This window comes from Chroicocephalus ridibundus, chromosome 3, assembly GCF_963924245.1.
Source record: "Chroicocephalus ridibundus chromosome 3, bChrRid1.1, whole genome shotgun sequence".
NCBI lineage: Eukaryota > Metazoa > Chordata > Aves > Charadriiformes > Laridae > Chroicocephalus > Chroicocephalus ridibundus.
Genome location: NC_086286.1, coordinates 10,647,875 through 10,667,554, shown reverse-complemented (window position 1 = coordinate 10,667,554; position 19,680 = coordinate 10,647,875). Strand labels below are relative to the sequence as shown.

Sequence of the window (19,680 nt, the reverse complement as noted above, 5' to 3'; positions counted from 1 at the left end):
AATAAAATGCAGCATGTACCCCTCTGCAGCCCAGGATGTTGCTGGGCTGGGTGGGCTGGATGACTCTGCCCGGAGGAGGCCCAGGCAGGAACGGCGGAGCTGCTGGGCGTCAGAATTTATTTCCCCTGATGAAACGGTGTTATCTTCGATAGGGGCTGCCTGCACCCTCCCCCGCGCGCTCGAGTGCTGCCGTGAAAGGTTTCTGTCCGGGTCAGACCATTACAGCCTGCTAACAATCCAGACAGAGTTAGGAGAGAGGTGCAGGTTTTTCCTCTCTGTCTGGTTTTTTTTTCTTTTCTTTCAAATTATCGCAAAGCTTCAGTGTACTTGAATATTGGCGGTTTAGCAGGGCGTTGCTGTCCCATCGCAGTGCATCCATTAGACAGCTTCTGGAACCAGCTGTTGAAATTAGGTCACACTTAAACACCATTGAAAATAATCAAAGGTGTCACTGAAACTGAAGCTTTTGATTGATGCACAATTTGAGTGTTGTGGACTGACCGGGGAGCTATTGATTAGCGATTTCTTTTATCCTGTTTACTGACCAGTTTATTTAGAAGGACAACAACCGTTTAATTGCATGTCCTCTTAAAGCAATGTTGTCGCTGCTACATCTTTGTAAAGAGTTAGTTTGGGTAGGAGAAACAATTGAGAACTGGGTGGTCTTTTTCGCCGCAGTTTCTTATGACTGCAGTGATCGGTCTCTGGCCAAGTTTGTACACGAAAAGGTTTAATTCAGTCTGATTATGTGATCTGACAGATCATTAATAGATTTTTGTTATTATATTATCGTTAGAGGTTATATATTATCATTTTAGATTTTTATCATATTATCATTGTCTAGGTTAACTTTTAAATATATTTTACTATATTTAAATATATCCTAAATATAACTCTCTATATATAACATGAATAAAGTGGAATTGTTTGCTTTATTAAGTGCTTTGGGCATTCTTTTAGTTTGCTTTATAGAATAACTCAGCCTAATCAGAGGGAAACTTGCACATATTTTGAGTATTAAATATTTGTTTCTCACAAACACGGTGTGTTGTGTTGATGACACAGCAGTGTGCATACGTGTATATGTATCTATTTTTTTTTTTTCATGTAGTGTAGTGATGAATGTGTTTCTAAGAATTGTAAGCATTAAGTGAAGTCTTCAGTTGTTACGGTAGCAGACGTGGGTTTGCATTTTTGATCATTCAAGAGAAGATACCTGTGAAGTGTCCCAGCACTAACTGATGCTAGTTCCAGCAATTAAAATTCATTCCTCTTATAACTTGAATCCTATTTGACATATTAAAAAAAAAAAAAAAAGTTGCCTTTGGTTAATTAGTACTAAGTTTGCAACTGATGGACATAAGGGCTCTATCAAAATCGGCAACAGTAACCAACGACTTGGAGATGGTGGAACACAGTTCTTTAAGTATACTTGCTCTTTTTTTGTTTTAACATTTTGTTTTACCCTCTAGATCTTAGACCCCAGGAGTCTTGGCGAGGTCCTACGCCCTTGTTTCAACAGACACCACAGAGGTAAGGCAAGAGGGATTGAAGTTTTGTAAAATGTGCCCAGGGGGGATGTACTTGCTTCTGCCGGGCTTCACAACTTTTTCCTCTTTGTTTTGAACTTCGTTGTTTGAATCATGCTGAACAGCAGGCTTTTTTAAGGTTTAATTAATGTCCATGATTTATTTATATTTTGTGAGTGCACTATGTGGTGTTCATCCTTTAAAAGGCTTGAGTACTTTGTATTAAAAAAAGAAGGCAAAAACACTTTCCGTTAAAACTCGGACTTCAAAATTAACTTTACTGTTGGTGCTTTGGTACGTTCTTGGTTCTTTGGCCTTTATCTTATTGAAGCTTTTGAGATACTATGAAATTGAACACAGAGAGCTTAAAACTGCATTAGATTTTGGACAGGCTAAACAAATTTCTTTTTAGGAGGGCTGTGGAGCTTAATGAGGCATAACTAATGGTGTTCCACTTTTATCATTCCTGTGCCGCAACCGCAGCATTAGTACAGACTAGCCATTGATTCTTGCTACAAACCTCTTGAAGTCCTAATCAGCTTCTTTGGTACAAGTTTTTCAGGCCTGACAAGCCTATTGTAGGGCAGTGTCACTGTAGGTCAGTAGTTATTAGTTGCCACTGAAAACAGTTTCTTTAACTACTTAAGACTGAACTGAATTAAATGCAGAAGGGACTCAGGGAAGGATTATGGAATCTGCAGTCCAATAAGTGCCATCGAATAGAAGGAATGTGACATGGTTTGATAATAAGGGATGTTTTACATGCGTTCCTTCATTGATAGGTTGTATGTCCTTAAGTCAGATGGACTTTATAAACTCCAGCGTACCTGTGAAAGCTATGAATAATGATATTTATTTATATTTATGGAGGAATGAGAGCGTATGCGAGATCATTGAAGTTTCTGCTCTGAGGCGCAACTTTTTTTTTCGTGGTTTTATTTGTGAATGTTAACCATTGAAAATATCAGCTTTGGGAGAATTTATTGAGCTCTGCGCAATCACGCTTTCCATGGCAACCGTTTTGATCCCTATTGAAATAAGTCTGGCTCCCTTGTCCTGTGCCACATCAGTGTGGAATATTCCATTATAAATGAATCTTGCATTACAAACTTTAATATCGCGTTGTCTGTGGGAGTTGCTATTCCCACACCTTAATTAAATCCGATTTATATAGTACCATTTTGTGAAATATTGCTACAGGCCTGTAGTTTGTCATTACTTTTACAATGCTATACTTCTGTCATTTTACCAGGCTGTTTATTTTTGCAAAGTGGAAGAGTTTCCCAATTCGCATATAAATAACTTCTTTCAGACAGAAATTCTGTTTGTTTCTCACTTGAAATACACTTCTTTTTCTTTTTTTTTTTTTTTTTTTTGTGATAAGGTTACTGTGCTTGGTTTGTGCTAATATTTTTAGAAGTGACCGCACACTGCCCAGGTACTTCAGAGCATTTTTGCAGATAGACAGTGTTCCTGATCCGATCTGCTAACGTGTCCTGCTGCTTCTAGTGGTGTGGTCTTGACCTCACTATTCAGTTCCCCGACTTGAGGAAACTGGTTTATGAAAATCACTAATCACTAACTTGCCAATTTCCTTGCTGAGGATAAGTAATTTTGCCATGTTCTTGGAAGGTGTTCGATTTGGGGGAACAAATCGAACAGACGCTTAGGGCTGATGTTGAGTTAGTTGCCATACAGAGATAAGCATGGAGGCTTACGCCGAAGTTTAAACAGAAAAATAAAGGTAGATAGGCTTGGTGCAGGAAAAAATGGGTGGACCTGTTGAACTGAAACCCCCTTGAGAGGTTTTCAGTTTCCCAGGTAACTCCCTGGGAGCTGTCAGTTTGCCATACCGCTGCCCCCAAGGCTGTCCCCGCTTGCTGCTGCAGCTTCAGGTGCTCCAGGAGTAACGTGGTGCTACTGGGGAGAGTGGCAAGGAATTTCTGTTCTCCATCACCTCTGCTCCCGAGAAGAAAGTAATTGAGGGAGAGGCCAGCCCCTGCTCCAGCCTTTTCAGATGAAGTGGGTTGGCAGGAGGCTACGATATCCTTGATTTGCGACATCAAGCAAGGAGCCCAGTCCCTGCCAGGAAAGCTTGGAGCCTTTGTGCTGTTTTGGGGATATGATATTGTAGCGGGGACTAAACTAGCTCTTGCTTCACAGGCCTGGGTGGAAAAAAAAACCCAGTAGTGTAAAGCTGCTTCTTTGTAATCCAGATGATCTTGTCTCCTGCATAAGATTTCTCACTTTTATATTTAGTGGTGCAGTTCAGTGTGCAGCAAGTAAAATAAAATTGGTGAGTTGCCGTTGAACAGGTTGTCTTTCAGCACGTCCTGTTCGGGCCCTGCTCTGACCGGGCTGCATTACTGGACATTGCAGAAGATTATTTCATCCTCTGCCTTTAGTGCTGGTGATCTGATACGTTTCAGAGGTTATACATATTTGCTACCTGGTTGCCTGGATGATGGAAATTTGTAGTCTGGTTAAGCAAATCCTTTTGCTTAACTTGCTCATAGAAGAGATTTCCAGAGAGGCTAAGTTTGGACCACAGAAATGTTTTGCTGTATAAAGTTTCCTGAAGTTGCATTTTTAGCTACCCTGTATGGACATGCTTTAGTTTAATCGTAAGTTGAGATAACTCTGGACAGTGCATTTGAGTGACTGGCAATGTGAACTCATGTGATTTTCCAAGTGACACAATTCTTTTTTTGTTACCTGAGAGGCACAGCTTTGCTGCGTACAAATCTCCCCCCTCAGGTAATTTGAATCGCCAATTAATACATCCACGAGACGAACAGGAAGTCAAGTGCTGCGAGGACTCGTAATTTCCTGATTTCTGTTTACCAGATGAAAATCTAAAACTTTGGTTTTTAAAAATAGTACCTAGGTCTGTGAATTAAGAGTACTAAAAAGGTGTAAGCTGCATTTCTGGTTTTAAGACCAGAAAATGCATTGCAGCTCTTTCTTTTTTTTTTTTTTTTTCTCCTTTTCCTACTAGCTTTATCCTCTAGACTATGTAGTGGCCCTAACTGAAAATCACCAGTTTCACTCAGATGGCCTCAAAGCAAAAATGCCCCAACATAATAGGGATGTTAGTGTTAACGTGTTTTATTTGTTAAATATTCCAACTCTTCTCTAAGCAGCACTTTATTAAAATAAAAAGTTTAAACTCTGTGCCAAATACATAGTAATGTCAAATGAAATCTGTGTCAAACTTCCCTGTTCCAGGCATGTAGCAAGTGTTGGCCTGTGATCATCAGTCGCTGAGGGTATTTATCACAAGCGTGTTGGCAAAGCTGTAGATACTGAATGACTGTTGATGAAAGTCCTAGAGCTGGGGCTACGTAGGTAATTCACTGTAGTTTTCCTTAAGGCTGAGTAGTGTATTCTTCCTGGGAAGTCTGCTGTTTTCTAGGAACGATGAGGGGAAAAAAAAAATAGTACTCAACATACTTAATCAAAAGGAATATCATACTTGGAATACTGATTTTGAATGTTTAGTCCCGGAAAGTGTAATGTGCTATTAACTTTAAATAGAATATTGCTCCTCCTAATGAATGATTTGGATAACATTTTGCATTTCTAGACATACCTCTGAAGTAAAAATAAAACCACACAGTTTGGTATTACCATTTAGCTTTTGTGCGTGTTCATTTTTAGTACATGTATTACACATCGTATTTACCAATTGCATATTTATCAAGTAAGACTCATACTTTTATAAACAGGAATCAAGTTATTTTTCTTTCTGGAGGTGGTAGGAGTTTCTTTTGCCTTTCTAAAATTCAGGCAGGTCTTAATCTGACCAGGTGGAGCAGCTGTCTTGCAGGCTTTAGTGTGAAACCAAAAGCAATTTGCATTCAAAATCAGAAAGCCTTCACGTCCAAAAAGCCTGTTTTCGTTCACTTTAATCTTACGTTTAACCTGTCTTGATTCCAACTTTGCCTCTGCTCTAGCTGGTGAAACGTGTGTTTAAAAGACCTTCCTCTCCCAGCATCGCTTCCTCAGTTGCTCAAAGCTCGGTTTGCCCGACATTGTACAGCTGGCTGCGAATCCGCCCTTGGTCATGAAAGTCATACCTCCTCCCTGAACTGCGCGGGCGTTTGAAAGAATATATCAGCCTTTGGGGGAGGGTTACTCCTCCAAGGCTGAAGAACGGTGTGTTACAGTTTAATCCAGCAAATCTAGGCAGAGGCTTTTTGAAGACGTACAGAGTTAACTTTCGGTTCAGCGGTGCAGCAGGTAAATACGAGATGCAGTGCTCATGCTCTCCGCTAGTCCTGTCTCTCAGCAGGCTGGCTGCACGCTGTTCAACTGACTCGCTCTTAAACAGGGGTCAGAAAAGATTAACTGTCTCGACTGCCCGGTGTTTTTCCTTTACAACAATATATTGTACTGCGGAACATCACTGATAGGAATTCTGTAAGGATTTGTACCCTTACCTGTGCTCAGCTTTAAAAACTATATCATGGCTATATCGTTTTTCTAAATATTTTTAATCAAACAAAGATTTGATGTATTATACCTGTTGCTTTATAATTGTAATGTTAGAATAGGTACTTAAAGGCAATTAAAACATTTCTTGCTGTTAGTAATCTAGGATGGCAAACTACATTATAATGGATGTTGAATTTGCGTTCCCATATAAACTGTACACCAAATGTCAGTCAGTCCATGCCAATTAGTGCTTATGTTGCTAGGTCACCGTGGTCAATTGAAAACGGCATCAATAGAACTTGAAAAGGTTTCTTCCCGATCAGACCTTCTGACATATTGAGCAGAATAATGGATGGGAAAAAGCAGCCAAGGCCCCTACCCTAGATTCAGAATACTCGCAGTAAGAATTCATTTGCAACCTGCAATTAACTAGAAAGAATGGACTCCCAGAAAGAGTCTGGACATTTAGAAAAGAAAGCCCCATTCTCCTGTATCACACATGTTTACTCTTTGGATGGTGTGTTACATTTAGCTAACTTGGTGATATCTGGATTTTAAATCTACGTTCAAGATCAGTGCGGGTGAAGTGGCAAATTTGCCCCTAAAATAAAAGATGGGCACAATCCTTCCAAGGAATTTGGATAAATCTCTGGTTTGCAAAATTGAATTTGCTGCTTGTGATAGTACCTGGTTCTGTAGCTTTTCAGCTGTGGTGAAGCAATAAGCAAATGTGGCCTTTTGGTAGGAGAATCTTGGAAGATTATTTCCCCCCCCCCCCCCGGCATTTGTCTCTAACGACATGGCCATCTGCGGTACCATAGCTGGATGTGATAGTGTTTAACTCTGAGGCAAATCGAATCATTTATCATACAAGACTATAAAAATCTGAATTTTTGTGGTGTGAAGCACTCTCTGGGAGCTACGTTCATGCTGCAATGTGTTTCTTCTTTACGCAGAAATGCTGGGGCTGCTCCTCTTCTTGCCTGGAACCGCATGCTGCAATCCCAAAATCAGTTCCAGCCCAATCAGTATCAGGGGCTGGGTGGACCAATGAATTACCCACAGAGACCTGAAGATCGGATGGACAGGGGAAGACAGGTATGAAAATGTTGCCCAATTTTGCACATTTTGTTCTCCTCCTGTGTAAGGCTTCCTTCATGCGTGGCCATCGAGAGTGAATGCAGCACCGGTAGGTGTTCCTGAGCTGGGTTTTAGCCCAGCAGCTGTGTCGCCAGTGAAAGCACTGACAGGTAAGCTTCCCAGCCTTGTCCAGCCCCTCCATGTGTACCCCTGGAAAATGGCCATGCCATGACAATGCCACCACTGCTTTTCATTAAAAGTAGATCAAACATCACACGCTTCTTGCAGCCTGAGAAAACATAATCTGAAAGCAAGTATTTCAACCTCTTCTGTAGAAGAGGAGTCTTCCTCTTCTATAAGGAAATCTGACAGCTGCACGTTTTGAGAAAAGGAGAGTTTCTCCCCAGTCTGTTTCAAGTGTAGATTCTTATGACCTCATTAATTTTTCCCCTCGAATGTTTATTGGCTTTCTCTTAGCTGAAAAACTACTTAAATGCAAACATTAGATTCTAGTAGCCAGAGAAATAAACATGTCTCTGAAAGTACCCATGAAGATACCTTTGTGTGGTTAAATGAGAACAAGTGAACGTGATAGCAGAACCTCATCCAAAATTAAAGGTGACTTTGTCATCAGTTCATGAAAATGCCACAGAATGAAAATGCTTCTTGAAAGCAGCAGGTGATTTTGTTTATGTGATTTTTTTTGTGTGTGTGTGTGCGTGTGTGTTCCCAGTCAAAACTTAATCTGCATATATTCTTGTACTAGAAATTTGAGTATTTACAATGCTGTGTACTAGTTTAAAATAAATTTCAGCTATCCGTATGAAAGTTCTGTTGCTGTTTTGGTAAGTCAGAACTATTACCTAGCTGTGGGGAGGTTACTGACCAGTAATAGGGAAAGAGGAGGAAGAGCGCTCAGCTGCTTAGTAACAGCACTATTTCCCAATCCTTTATATGGAAACTGAGGCACAAACTGTTTGAAATTTGCCTTCTGCTGGGACCTGGTTCAGCTGCCTCTCATGAACATGCTCAAGACAAGTCACTTTTTAGTGTATACTCTTAGTTTTTCTTTTCTTCTTCCCCATCTGCCCATCTCCCCAAGGCGCCAACGTTTGTGTTACACAGTATAGCACAAACAGTCAAATGTGGTGTTTGACTTCTGTGGCTGTTTCTCCAAGCTATCGGCAGCATATAGTCATTTTCCTGTAGGTATAAATTTTGTCCTGCGTTGTTTATACTGGGTGGTATCCCAGTCTCCTTTGCTTATACAGCAGGGACTGCAAGTACAATCTATTAAATTGTAATGTCATACAGCACGTGCGAAAGTCGTCTTATAGCCTTTTTACCACTTCTCTGATTCTTGTTGCACCTTGTTTTTCATTTCTGTGCTGGTTGGGAGACTCAGGTAGTGCTATCTATCACAACCACTTTTGCACCGTGACATCGTTATGGTGTGGGGGGTTTTGAGGCAACCAGTACAATAAAAACACATACTGTCAAACCAAGTTTGTAAGAGAAGAGCCCTTGGCCTTTGCTGGGGAAGCTTTTTGCAGAGTGCCTTGTGCTTCTCTGTCTGATTCAGCTTGTCAGGGCCGAAGCCCAGCAGAAACAGCCTGTGAGCTGCTAATACGGTTCTCAGCATTGTCTGCCGACTGCAGGATTACATGGTGCTGCTGAAAAGATCTATAGCCGGCGAGGAGTCTGCCCCAGCGCTCCCAACTCTTACACTCTTGTTCAGCTGAACCCTTGTTAGCAGCGGGGAGATTCCCTTCTCCGCCCCTCCCCAACTCCTACTCTGAACCATTTTTAGTGCAGAGGAGGCTTTTAAGACTGGAGTAAGAATTGCCTTTAGCTTATTCCGTTGTTGTATTGGTGTTGCAGCAAGAAACAGGGGTGAAAAAAGAGGCAAGTATGCCACCACACACTCTTGCTCCGGGTGTAGTGAGGAGGCATTGCGAGTATAAATCCTTCCAGGACTGGTTTTGGCTATAAGCAAAACTAGACAGTGTGGATTATGATCACATAAGGCTTAATTGGGGAAACAGTGGGGCTTGAATCCTGGCTATGCTGCCCCACTAGTCCCCAGTGGTTTCTTTTAAGTATATTTCAAATCTGGATGAGGTGTATTGATAGGATCACTTTTCAGAAATCGTTCATTTTGCCTTACGCAGGTTTACCTAAAACACTGGAGACAAAGGAATAAATGCATAATGGCACTAATCCATAACAGGGGCTGCTGGAATAATGTAGAAAAATCGGTGGAGGATTTTGACGTTGGTGGAGTCTGTGTGGTATTTAATTAGGGCTGGAAAATAGATCCTTGGAAAAAAGTCTGTCTGCTGCGCCATACTCTGCTCTAGCTTTTATCCTGCGTACTTCATTCCCAACCTTAAATCTTCATGCTTAACGGCTACGGCTGGAATCGCAAAGGTGAACAAGAATTGTCTTCCAGAAATGGTTGCAGCGGGGGCTCAGGGAGGGCACCCCTCCCTTACTTCACCTTTGGAAAGCTGTCTCGTAACTGAGGGGTCTCAGAGCATCGTGGACATCTACAGCCTGGCAGTGACACAAAACCTCTGCCCTCGCAGCTCTCCAGCTGTTTGCCACCTGAATGATTAAATGGGAGGCATATTGCTCTTTGGTGATACCGTAGTCTCGCCTTGCCCAAAACGTAACTCACTTGTCGCTAGCATAGGACACGTCTGCTGGATCACGAAAGGATATTTAAACTGGGCAGTGACAGCGGTTTTATTTGTATGCACATAAATGATGATTAAGGACAAATTTTTCAGCTCAAGTAAATTTGCGTCCTTAAAAAAATTTCCTCTGCGGAAGTCTCTTTCCAACTGTTTTTTTTTAATCTCCTTTTAAATTTTTGTTTCCTCTTTTTTTTCTTTTTTGGTGTATTTTTAAATGAACTTTCAGATGTCATTATTTCCTCGGGGCTGACAGCACCAGAGCAAAATTAGAAGCTACCTTAAAGGGTTTAGGGTGCAAAACCAATAATTGAAGCTAGCATTGCTGCCTGTAAATTTCAAAGCTTTAAAGCCTTGAAAAGGGATTCAAGTGGAAGTGGTGACACATAGCAGCATAAATAATTATCTTTGGTCCCTTTCACCTCTGAATTCTTTTTTTACAGCGTACAGAACATGGTCTGAAGAGGTTAATAAACGTGCTGCTGCAAAGTGCTTACAAAATTAATGCATCTGCCATGGATATGGGTTGCTCTGTGGTAGTGGGTATTTGTTGGCGTCTTCCAGCTGTTCCAGAAACCTAAGGAATAGACTTGATCCTGTTGTGCAGGTGTTTGACGTTTCTACTTCAGTCTGTAGTAATGCGCAACTGAATGTCCAGATAAATGTCTCGTGCAACTGTTACAAGACCTCTACATTGTAGTTCCGTGCAGGGATTCCTGCTATTTATGTAACTGGAAGGATTTTTCGAGGCATATAGTCAACTTGTTCCCTTTTTTAACTTATTTACAATCGAACCCTGAAAACAAACACAAAACCTTCCTGATAGTGGACACAGTGTGTTCCGCACGGCTTTTTCAGAGCCCTTTAAAAACAGGGGGTGACAAATGGGTTTCTGTTCCGAAAGTCGTTTGGGGTTGCCTGAGCCGAGCAGGCTGAAGTGAGACTCCCCTGTCACAGGTTTGCTCCCTGTCGCTTCAGTTTCAGCCGTTATCTCTGAGCCCCCGCAGGACAGGATAAAGATGGGTTTCGCTTTTAAAGACATGAAAGGAAGCCCCTCTTACCCACCAAAAAAACCCACAAGCGAGAAACAAACAAAGCCCCATAGCTGTCGTTAGTGCATCGCGTTTCATTAACTTTCTGGTCTCTGCAATACATCAGATTTTGAAATAATTTGAAAGTATTATGAAATTCAAATTTTCCAACAGATTTTTCACTGGATAGTTGGCGTACAGAATGCCTCGTCTAAATTTAAATACAAAAAGATACCTAATTTGCAATGATTTCCAAGGTGGGATTTAGGCATCTTTCACCTATTATTAAAATGAATGAGTGATGAAAAATGCTGCTTCCGTAACAAATACAATTATTTTTTTTCCTTAAAAACCAATCTGTAAAAATGCATGCCTTGCTTTAGCGTAAGATTGCTCTCAACTAAAACAGAGATTGAGGGAAATTATTTTTATTTTTTTCTCCTCTAAAAAAGTAAAGCTGACTAATCCCGCTAACAGCGTACAGGCATCGACGCATCTCAAATTGATACTGTACTTAGTCCACAAAAACGACACTTACATCATTACTCTGTGCAAAGCGTAAGTGTACGTACTGCAAAGCCCACGTTTCTGTAGGAATTAAAAATTTGCATTTCAAATCTGCCCTTCAGGTGTGTGTCTGTGTGTGTGTATATGTGTGTATGTGGCTTTAACGTTTCGGTACCTTTCTGCTTCCGGCATTGCCGAAAGCAAGGAACATGCAGAGGTGTTAAAGCTTGGAATTAACTTGTCTTCGGTGCTGTCTTTTGGTGAATTTATTTCTGATTTGGAAGTGTCGCTCCTCCCGCGGTACCGCTGGAAGCTGAGCCGGTGCCGTACGGCACCGCTCTCTCCCTTGGTGGAAGTTAAAGCTGGTGTTTTCAGGAGAGCATCTGTAAACGCCGTGAAGAGACGTCAGGCTCTGCCTGTGGTACCTTTTCTGTGCAAAGGATGTATTGTCTCTTTTTTTTTTTTTTGTATGGCGCCTGAAGCTCGGCTAACTTGTTTACCGTGATGTTAATCCAAAAAATAAATGCTTGCTTTTGTTTGTTTGCAGGCATATGGCCCCGGGAGGCCCTACCCGCTACCACCTCCCTCAGGAAGATACAGCTGGAATTAGCTCTTGACTTTTTTTTTTTTTTTTTTTTTAAGTATAGAAAATGTCTGGGATTTATGTTTTTGTTCTTTTATTATTTGGGGGGAGGGGGGGAAAAAAAGGAATCCTTCGGAAACATACCCGTAGTTTTTAAACGATTATATTTGTTTTAAATGTGCACATTTCTTACCAAACTGATTATTTTTTATTTTTTGTTTGGTGGGGAGCTATGTTGCTTGGAAATAGCGGTATTGCAAAATTTGAGTAAACTAGACTTGCTGATTTGCCTGTGAGACATTTGATGAGGTAGGAGTGCTGTTTTGTCTTTATTGCGTATACAAGCTGTGCTTAGCTGTGCCTGTCAATCTGAACTCCAAACATCCTTTACTCCACGCGTAAGAGCCTGAAAACAGACACAGAGTTTTAAAGAATGCATAGAAATCGGATTTTATTAACTCTGGGGGAAGACGCAGCAGGCAGCCTGCGGAGCACGGTGTTTAAAGACATGGCTGTCGGTATTCCTTGTCAGATGCTTCCTCGAATTTCTCACAAAGAGAGGAGATTTTTTTTTTTGGACTTTGAAGTAAAACATTTCAACTTTTACAACTTGTGCCTGCTTTTGACTTTGTTATTGTAACATAAACAAGCACGGAAGATGTATTTGTCTGTTTTGATATATAATTTAAAATAGCTGCAAAGTACAGAGTTTCCATTCATTTTTAGCACTCTTTCTAGGGATTTTTCCATGTGAGTGTACCAAATCAGTAAATATTTTTATTTGCTTTATAAAGTGGCTTTTGAAATTCTGAGCAGTATCGAGTGGTTTATTTCCAGCCCCCTCCAGAAGGCGTTTGTATCTCTGATCTGTACCTCTGTGCACACACTTATATTAATTTCTTGGAAAATAATTCCACGCAGCCTCTACAGTAGCATTTAAAATCTTCATTTAATCAAAAAAAAAAAAATAATCACAAGAGCATCCAGTTAAATGGGCAGCGTTAATGCTAATATGACATCTTTCCGACTTTTCCATTAAACACATGTATTGTATACATCAGAAAACTTCAAAGCTTTGCTGTTGCCCCTATGCGAGGTTGCAAAACACAGCACTCCTGCGAGGAGTTTTTCAGCCCCTTCCTTCGAGGGCCCAGCTGTTAATCACCAGCGACGAGGAAAAAGACCGGACCAATGTAACCTTGGGAGGAAGAAATCATGAAACTGGATTCATTATTTTCAAGTGATTGAGGGTGGAGCGGAATCCTTCATTGTAATGCAAAGAGTTGCCATCCTGCCTGGAGCTGGGAGACGCCATCAGCCCTCGCCAATGGCCTTCTCCCTCAGCCGGGAAAATATTTGGGTCTCAAAAAAAGTAATTTTGCTTTTCGAGCAGAACAAAACCAGCAGCAAATGCGAATTTTCATGCAAATGCAGTGGTTGAGTGTGAGGCTGGAGCAAGGAGTGGGATGGCTCATCCTCACACCTCTGAAGGAGCCCCTGCTTCCGAAAGCGAACCTGGGGTGTGAGTGGGCTTTTGTCCCTTGCTCCCTGTGTTTGGGGGCGGGGGGTATGAAAATGGGGCTGGATAAACATTCTGGGGAGGGCCGGTCCCTGCAGATTTCCCCTTGCCCAGCTCTTCGCCTCCGAAGTCTCAAAGCTGACGGCGTTCCCGAGTGGATCCTGCCCTTGGCCCCAGGAGATGCAACGCCCTCGGATCAGAGCTTAGAGCAGCGCGCTTGGCCGGGGGCTCTGGTTCCTCGGCACCGTCAAGCAGGGATGGGGTGCGGGACCTGCCTGTGGAGCATCACCGCTCTGCTGGCTGCATCCCCCTGCCCAGGCGTGTGCCCCTGCTGCATCCCAGCGCTTCCCAGCACCTGGAGCCGCTGGGGTGTTTGGGGATAGCCCTTGGGGACAGGATCCCCGTGACAGTCCTAGAGCTGCTCTACTTGAAAATATCTATGTGTGTGTGTGTTTTCCAAGCCGGCGTGATGCCTTCTAGGGATGGAGGCGGGGGGTGTCTCACCCCACGGGGCTCAGACCCTTCTCCTTTCCCAAGGGCCATCCCGGGCACTCCGAACCACAACCTCCAAGCCATGTCCCGTGGAACCCCGGCCGTGGGAGGGGGGAAAACCGTGGGGATCCCCCCCAGGGAGCGGTCCCAGTGCGGCAGCCGCCGAGAGGGGAAGGGGGAGATCCCCGCCGTTCCTCTCCCGGCCCTTGGGAAGGGGCCGGGAACAGGGAGTCGGTCCCTGGGCTGACAAGCGACGGAAAGCCTTTTTTTTCCGCCCCGGAATCGCTCCTTCACGGCGCAGTCCCGGCGGTCCCCGAGGCTGGGGAGCCCCCGGAAGGGCTGGGGTTCAGCGGACACCCCCCCCCGAGGATGGAGGAGCCGGGAGGCGCGGAACGAAATCCTCTTCGCGGCGGGGAGCGAGGTGGAAAAAAGGGGGGTTTGGCGTTGTCCGGGGGCGGTCAAACTGCATCCGTACGTACACCGAGAACGAAGCAGCCAACTCTTGAGAACAACGTTTCCTTTTATTGTAAAAATAAAAAAAAAAAAAATTTGGAAAAAAAAAAAAGAAAGAAAAATTGCTGGAAACTTCCCAGGTGCGTTTCCCGGTGCGCTGGCTTTCCTCGGGGAAGAGGAGAGGGGACAAACCCCGCCGCCCCGATCCGTCCCACCGCTCTCCGTCGTTCCTCCTGCAGCCCGGCGGCCACGGTCGCTGCGGGGCCCGATCCCCCCTCTCTCCCGGCAGGAAAGCGGTGTCCGGCCCCGGGAACGGCCGGGGTGTCCGTGCTCTCTGCAGCCCGTCGGAAGCGCAGCGAAGCGCCGGGGTTTGCGGCGGTCGCACGGGACGCGCACCGTGTCCACGCGAGTCCATTCATTTAACTAAGCAATAATTAATAATAACGATAAAAGCGATTTTCCCCCTTAAATCTGGGCGCCGGCGGTCGAGAGCTCTTCTGCCGAAACACCCTCCGCCGCTGCCGGGCTTGGATTTGTTTTATTTTCTTCCTCCAGCCGCTCCCCGTCCTCCAAAAAGGCAGCGGCTGCCCGCCGCTCGCCCCGCTCGCCGCCTCCTCGACCTTGAGTTACAATTCAATTTACCTTCAATCAAATAATAATGAAATTGCACTTCAGGGGCACCCTTATAAAATTAATTCTGCTGAGATAAGTTGCACTTCAGAAGATTTATTGTTCGCGTTCAATGGGTCTGTAAGGTATACGCGCACCGGCGCGGGCTCCCGGGTACGTTCGGGTTTGGCTGCCGGTGCCCGGCCGCAGGAGAGCGGGGCCGGGCCGGGAGCGGAGCCCGGCGCCCCGCCGGCCCTATCCCCGCTTCCCCGGCTCGCCCCCCGCCGCCGGCCGGGCGGGCGCCCCGTCGGGGCAGCTCTGCCGGGCGGGCCCCCGGCGGAGGCGCGCGGCCGACACGGAGCCGGCCCGGGGCACGGAGCCACGAACACGCAACACCCGCACGCACCCCCAGGGACACACGCAAAGTAGCCGCGCAGACAACACGCCTACGCGTACTCGGTCGGCCGCCCCGCCGCGGCTCTGCCTTTGGGTCCAAGTTTCCAAAACCCCGGAAAAGTCTAAAAAAAAAAAAAAAAAACCAAACAAACGAAGCGAGGCCGGAGGGCCGGGGGGGAGGGGGCGCGGACGAGGCGGGGCGGCGGGGACTCACGGGCGGCCGTCGGGGCTCCCCGCAGGCCGGTGCCGCCGGGCCGGGCCGGGCCGGGCCGGGGCGGGCCGGGGCAGCCGTCGGGGCGGGGCGGGCTGAGGAGGGTGGGGGGATTACCACGTCCTGCCGTAGAGCAGGTTGGGGCTGACCATGCCGCCGTTGTAGTCGACGCCGGCCGAGTCCATGGGGGCCAGGGGGGCCACCTGGCCGTGCAGCGCCGGCGGGCTGGGCGAGAGCTCCTCCAGGTCGGCCGCCTGCCCCAGCGAGCCGGGGTGCGGGTGGGCGGCGGGGGCGGCAGCGGGCAGCGCCCCGGCGGGGGCGGCGGGGGGCGGCGGGGCGGGCTGCCCGGGGGCCGGGGTGCCGCTGCCCGGCGGCGGGCAGGGCTTGCCGTCCTTCACCAGCACGGGCACGGCGACGCGGCGGGGAGAGTGCTGCTGGCAGAGGCCGCCGCCGTCGGGGTGCAGCTGCTGGGCGGCCGCCTTGTCCTTGGCCTGGCGCTTCATTTTGTAGCGATGGTTCTGGAACCAGATCTTCACCTGGGTGGGGGTGAGGTGGATCAGGCTGGCCAGGTGCTCCCGCTCCGGCGCCGACAGGTACTTCTGCTGCTTGAAGCGCCGCTCCAGCTCGTAGACCTGCGCCTGGGAGAAGAGCACCCTCCTCTTTCTCCGCGGGGCCGCGTGGAGCGGCACGATGGCCTTGGCGCCCTCGGCGATGCCGCTCAGGCCGCCCATCCCGGCCACGTTCATCCCCGCCGACGGGCCCATGAACCTGGAGACTGAGCGGGACAGGCGGCTCAGCGCCGGCGGACGCCCCGTCGGGGGCAGCGGCACCCCAGGCCCGCGCCCCCTCCCTCCCTCCCTCCCTCCCTCCCGCCGCCCCGCACCCGCCGCCCCACGCCCGCACTTACTGCTGGAGTAGCGGGGGTCGCCGCCGGCCCCGTACCAGCCGCCGCCCGCCGCCGCGCCGCTCCGCATGCCCTCGGGGTAGGCGGGCAGCTCGCCCATGTTGCCCAGCCCGCCGTTGCAGTAGCCCCCGACGGCGCCGTGCGGGAACTGGGAGACGCCGTGGGACATGTGGTAGGCGGCCGCCCCGGCGGGGCCCGCCACGACGTGCTGCGGGACGGCGGCGGCGGCGGGCACCGGCGGCTGGCGGTAGGGCCCGAGGGGCGCGCTCAGCCCGCCCGCCCCGTCCATGCCGCCGAACTTCTTGTAGCTCTCCTCCATCGGGCTGAGGATGTCGGTGACCGAGAAGGGCGTCGTGTGCTTGGGGCTCAGCGACATGGCGCGGCGGGACGGGACTAGACGGGCCGGGCCGGGCGCTGCCGCCGGCACCGGCGAGCCGTGCGCGGGCGAGGCGCGGCGCGGCGGCCACTAGCCCCGGGCGCCGGTAGCTCGCCGTTTCTTTTAGCCCGGCGCCGGGTTTACGCCAGACGCGGGGGGGCGGAGCGAGCGCGGCCGGCGGGGGAGAGCGGCGGCGGGCGGCCCCGTCCCCTCCCCGCCTCCCGCCGCCCTCCCCGGCCCCCTCCTCCCGGCCATTGTCCTGCGCCCGCCGGACGGCTCTTAAGCCCGGTCGTCCTGGGGCAGCGCCGGAGCGGCTCCGAGCGGCCCCGGCCCGGGCCGATCCCCGCGGCCCTCGCCCGTAAGTACTTGCCCGCTCCCCCCCGCGGTGCGCTGCGCTGCGCGGCACGGGCCGGGGGGGGCGCGGACGGCACCTCCGTGTGCGTCTGTCCCAAAATAAACCGCCCTCGGGGCAGCGCTACGGCTGCGGCGCGGACCTGAACCCGACGGCGCGGACCGACCTGAACCCGACGGCAGGAGCTGGGGAAACTTCTCGCCGGCCCGGTTCCCCGGCGGGATGGCGGCCCCGAGCCGAGGCGAGGCAGCGTGGGCTGGCCCCGGCGCCTCGGGGCGGCGGGACGGAGCTCCGGGGCCGCCGCTGCCCCGAGCCGCTCACCGCCGGGGTGCGGGCCCGGGCGGGGACCCGCGCAGCGCCGGGTGCCGTTTCAGGGATGATGCTTCGTTTGCGGTTTGGTTTGGTGTGGTTTTTTGTTTGGTCGGTTGTGGGGGTTTTTTTTTGGTCGTTTGGTCGTTTGGTCGTTGGTTTTGCGACAACGAAATATTCCCTCCGGCCTCCCCGTGCCCCAGGCTGGGAGCCGGGGCGGACGCGGGACGCGCTCACCCCGCCCCGGGCAGCGGCTGCGGACGCTCCTGCGGCGGGACCCGGCGCCCGTCGGGGGGCAGCGGCCGGGGCTGCCTCCTGCCCGTCCCCCGCCGCTCTCGGCGGGCAGGAGGGAGCTGAGGGGAAGCTTCGGCGGCCCTTTGCGGGCTGAGAGGACAGGGCACAGCCAGACCCCGCGGCCAAACTTTACCCCTGTTTCCCCCGGGCCGGGGCACCGGCGCTCCGCCGTGCGGGGCCGAGGCGGGCCGGGCGCTTGCCCGCTCCGAGGGGCCGTGGGGAGCTGCGGGCTGTCCCTGCTCGCTCTGCCCCGGGGAGACGCGACGGGGCGGCCGGGCGGTGCCGACCTGCGGGAGCTCCGCGCATCTCTGCGCGGATACGCGCGCTCCGCCTCCGCACCGCTCTATGTGTGTGCGCGCCCGGGCGAACCAGAAGCAGCACCCCGCGGCCGTGCCTCCGTCCCCCCCGGTGTTTGTCCCCGGGCCGGCCCAGGAGACACTGGCCACCCTCTCCATGCATCCGTATTTTGGGGAGACAGGGATGTCCCGCACTTCGGGACCGGACCCTTTCCTTCCCCTGCCGTCTGCTCTTCAAACCCCATCCTTTCCCTGATCCCTTTAGTGAGAATTGCTGGGGAAAGCACCTCCAACACTGGGGTGATTATCAAAGGAAAACAAAAGATAAAAAGTCAGGGAGAGGGCAGTTCCGCTGCTTAAAGTTTGTGCTCCCCGGCTTAAACTCCCGGTGCAGGGAAGCGGTTAAATGTGCTCAGACCTCTGCCTGCTCTGCTGCCCGACTGCTCGAAACTCCCACTCCTCGTCAATTTTACCTGCCACAATTTATTGAATTAACAATTTTCCCACAGTTCAGGCAGAATTCCTGGCGTCGGCATTATTTTTTTCCTGCGCCTATTTCTCCCCTCCCACTTCAACAAAACATTTAAAGAACCCTTCCGTCACTGCCGTGCCGTTGGGAGCCGCGTGGAGGGCCTGTGGCTGGAGGTGACCCACCAGGGAGACCCACCTGCCCCATCGGGGCAGCCCCGGAGGGACACATTCCTGCCTGCTCACCCTGAGGGGACGGGGTGCCCTCAGCTGAGCCCCCACTGCCCGTGCCCACCAGTTTGGGCATTTCCAGGTGCCGAGGGTACAGCTGCACTGCACTCTGTGCTGGGCATCCTCTGAGCTCAGGTTTTCATTTGCCAGAGTCGTCTTCAAAAGGATGACAGTTATACTGTTTTATTTTATTTTATTATTTTATTTTATTTTATTTTATTTTATTTTATTTTATTTTATTTTATTTTATTTTATTTTATTTTATTTTGTTTTATTATTTTGTTTTATTATTTTGTTTTATTACTTTATTTTATATTTTTATATAATTTTTTTTATTATTATTTTTATTTTTTCCTGAAGAGAGTTTTCTGTCGCTTTTGGAGCCGCTGGAAACTCCGTCCTCCCAGACGGAGAGGTGCCCTTTTGTTGTCAGGGCAGGTGGCATTGCCCCAGTGGATGGGGTACCTGGCCTGAGCCCTCCCCGGATGGGCAGGAGGAGGCAGGGGGGACCCCGGTCTGCCCTAGAGGGAAACAGCCCTGGGGTTAACCTGCGGCTTGGCAAACCAAGGACCCAGCAGCAGCCCTGGCTCTGTGCAGGTGAGACCCCCAGGAGGTGGATGGATGGAGATCGGCTGGGAGAGACAGTGAGCGGTGCTCCTGCTCCTCTCCCAGGAGGCAAAGAGGCTGCTCGTGGTGCGCTGGAGATGATTCTTTGCAAACCTCTGGGGCAGGGAGGAGTTTTTTTGATTTCTCGGTGCTGCTTTGGTAACAAACCAGACACCTTACGCACTGAGATGCTTGCTTACGCACCGAGATGTTGAACTGGGGACCTTGTGCACAAGGAGTGAAATACGAGTGTGCCCAGCAGGAGAGCGGCCCAGGAAGGGTGAGCCAGTAGGAAAATGAC

At 49.2% G+C, this 19,680-nt stretch overlaps 2 protein-coding genes across 3 annotated transcripts in view; one reads left to right on the top strand and one right to left on the bottom strand.

Annotated features, from left to right (window-relative positions):
• Nucleotides 1-12,675, top strand: part of XRN2 (5'-3' exoribonuclease 2) — a 50,675-nt gene extending 38,000 nt beyond the window's left edge. The window contains exons 28-30 of the mRNA XM_063327944.1: nucleotides 1,473-1,533; nucleotides 6,923-7,064; nucleotides 11,828-12,675. Coding sequence (XP_063184014.1) covers nucleotides 1,473-1,533; nucleotides 6,923-7,064; nucleotides 11,828-11,890 — 266 coding nt within the window. The 3' untranslated portion in view covers nucleotides 11,891-12,675. The remainder of the gene's footprint in view (nucleotides 1-1,472; nucleotides 1,534-6,922; nucleotides 7,065-11,827) is intronic.
• A 2,981-nt stretch (nucleotides 12,676-15,656) lies between these two features.
• On the bottom strand, nucleotides 15,657-16,826 carry NKX2-4 (NK2 homeobox 4). 2 transcript variants are annotated; one of them, XM_063330951.1, is made up of 3 exons: nucleotides 16,451-16,823; nucleotides 15,858-16,318; nucleotides 15,657-15,797 (listed from the first exon to the last, which is right to left on the bottom strand). In XM_063330951.1, the coding sequence occupies exons 1-3, from the start codon at nucleotides 16,821-16,823 to the stop codon at nucleotides 15,657-15,659; spliced, it is 975 nt and encodes a 324-aa protein (XP_063187021.1). The 2 variants fall into 2 exon arrangements, with proteins under 2 accessions (XP_063187021.1, XP_063187022.1); XM_063330952.1 differs by having other exon boundaries at nucleotides 15,657-16,318; nucleotides 16,451-16,826.
• Nucleotides 16,827-19,680: the final 2,854 nt, after the last annotated feature.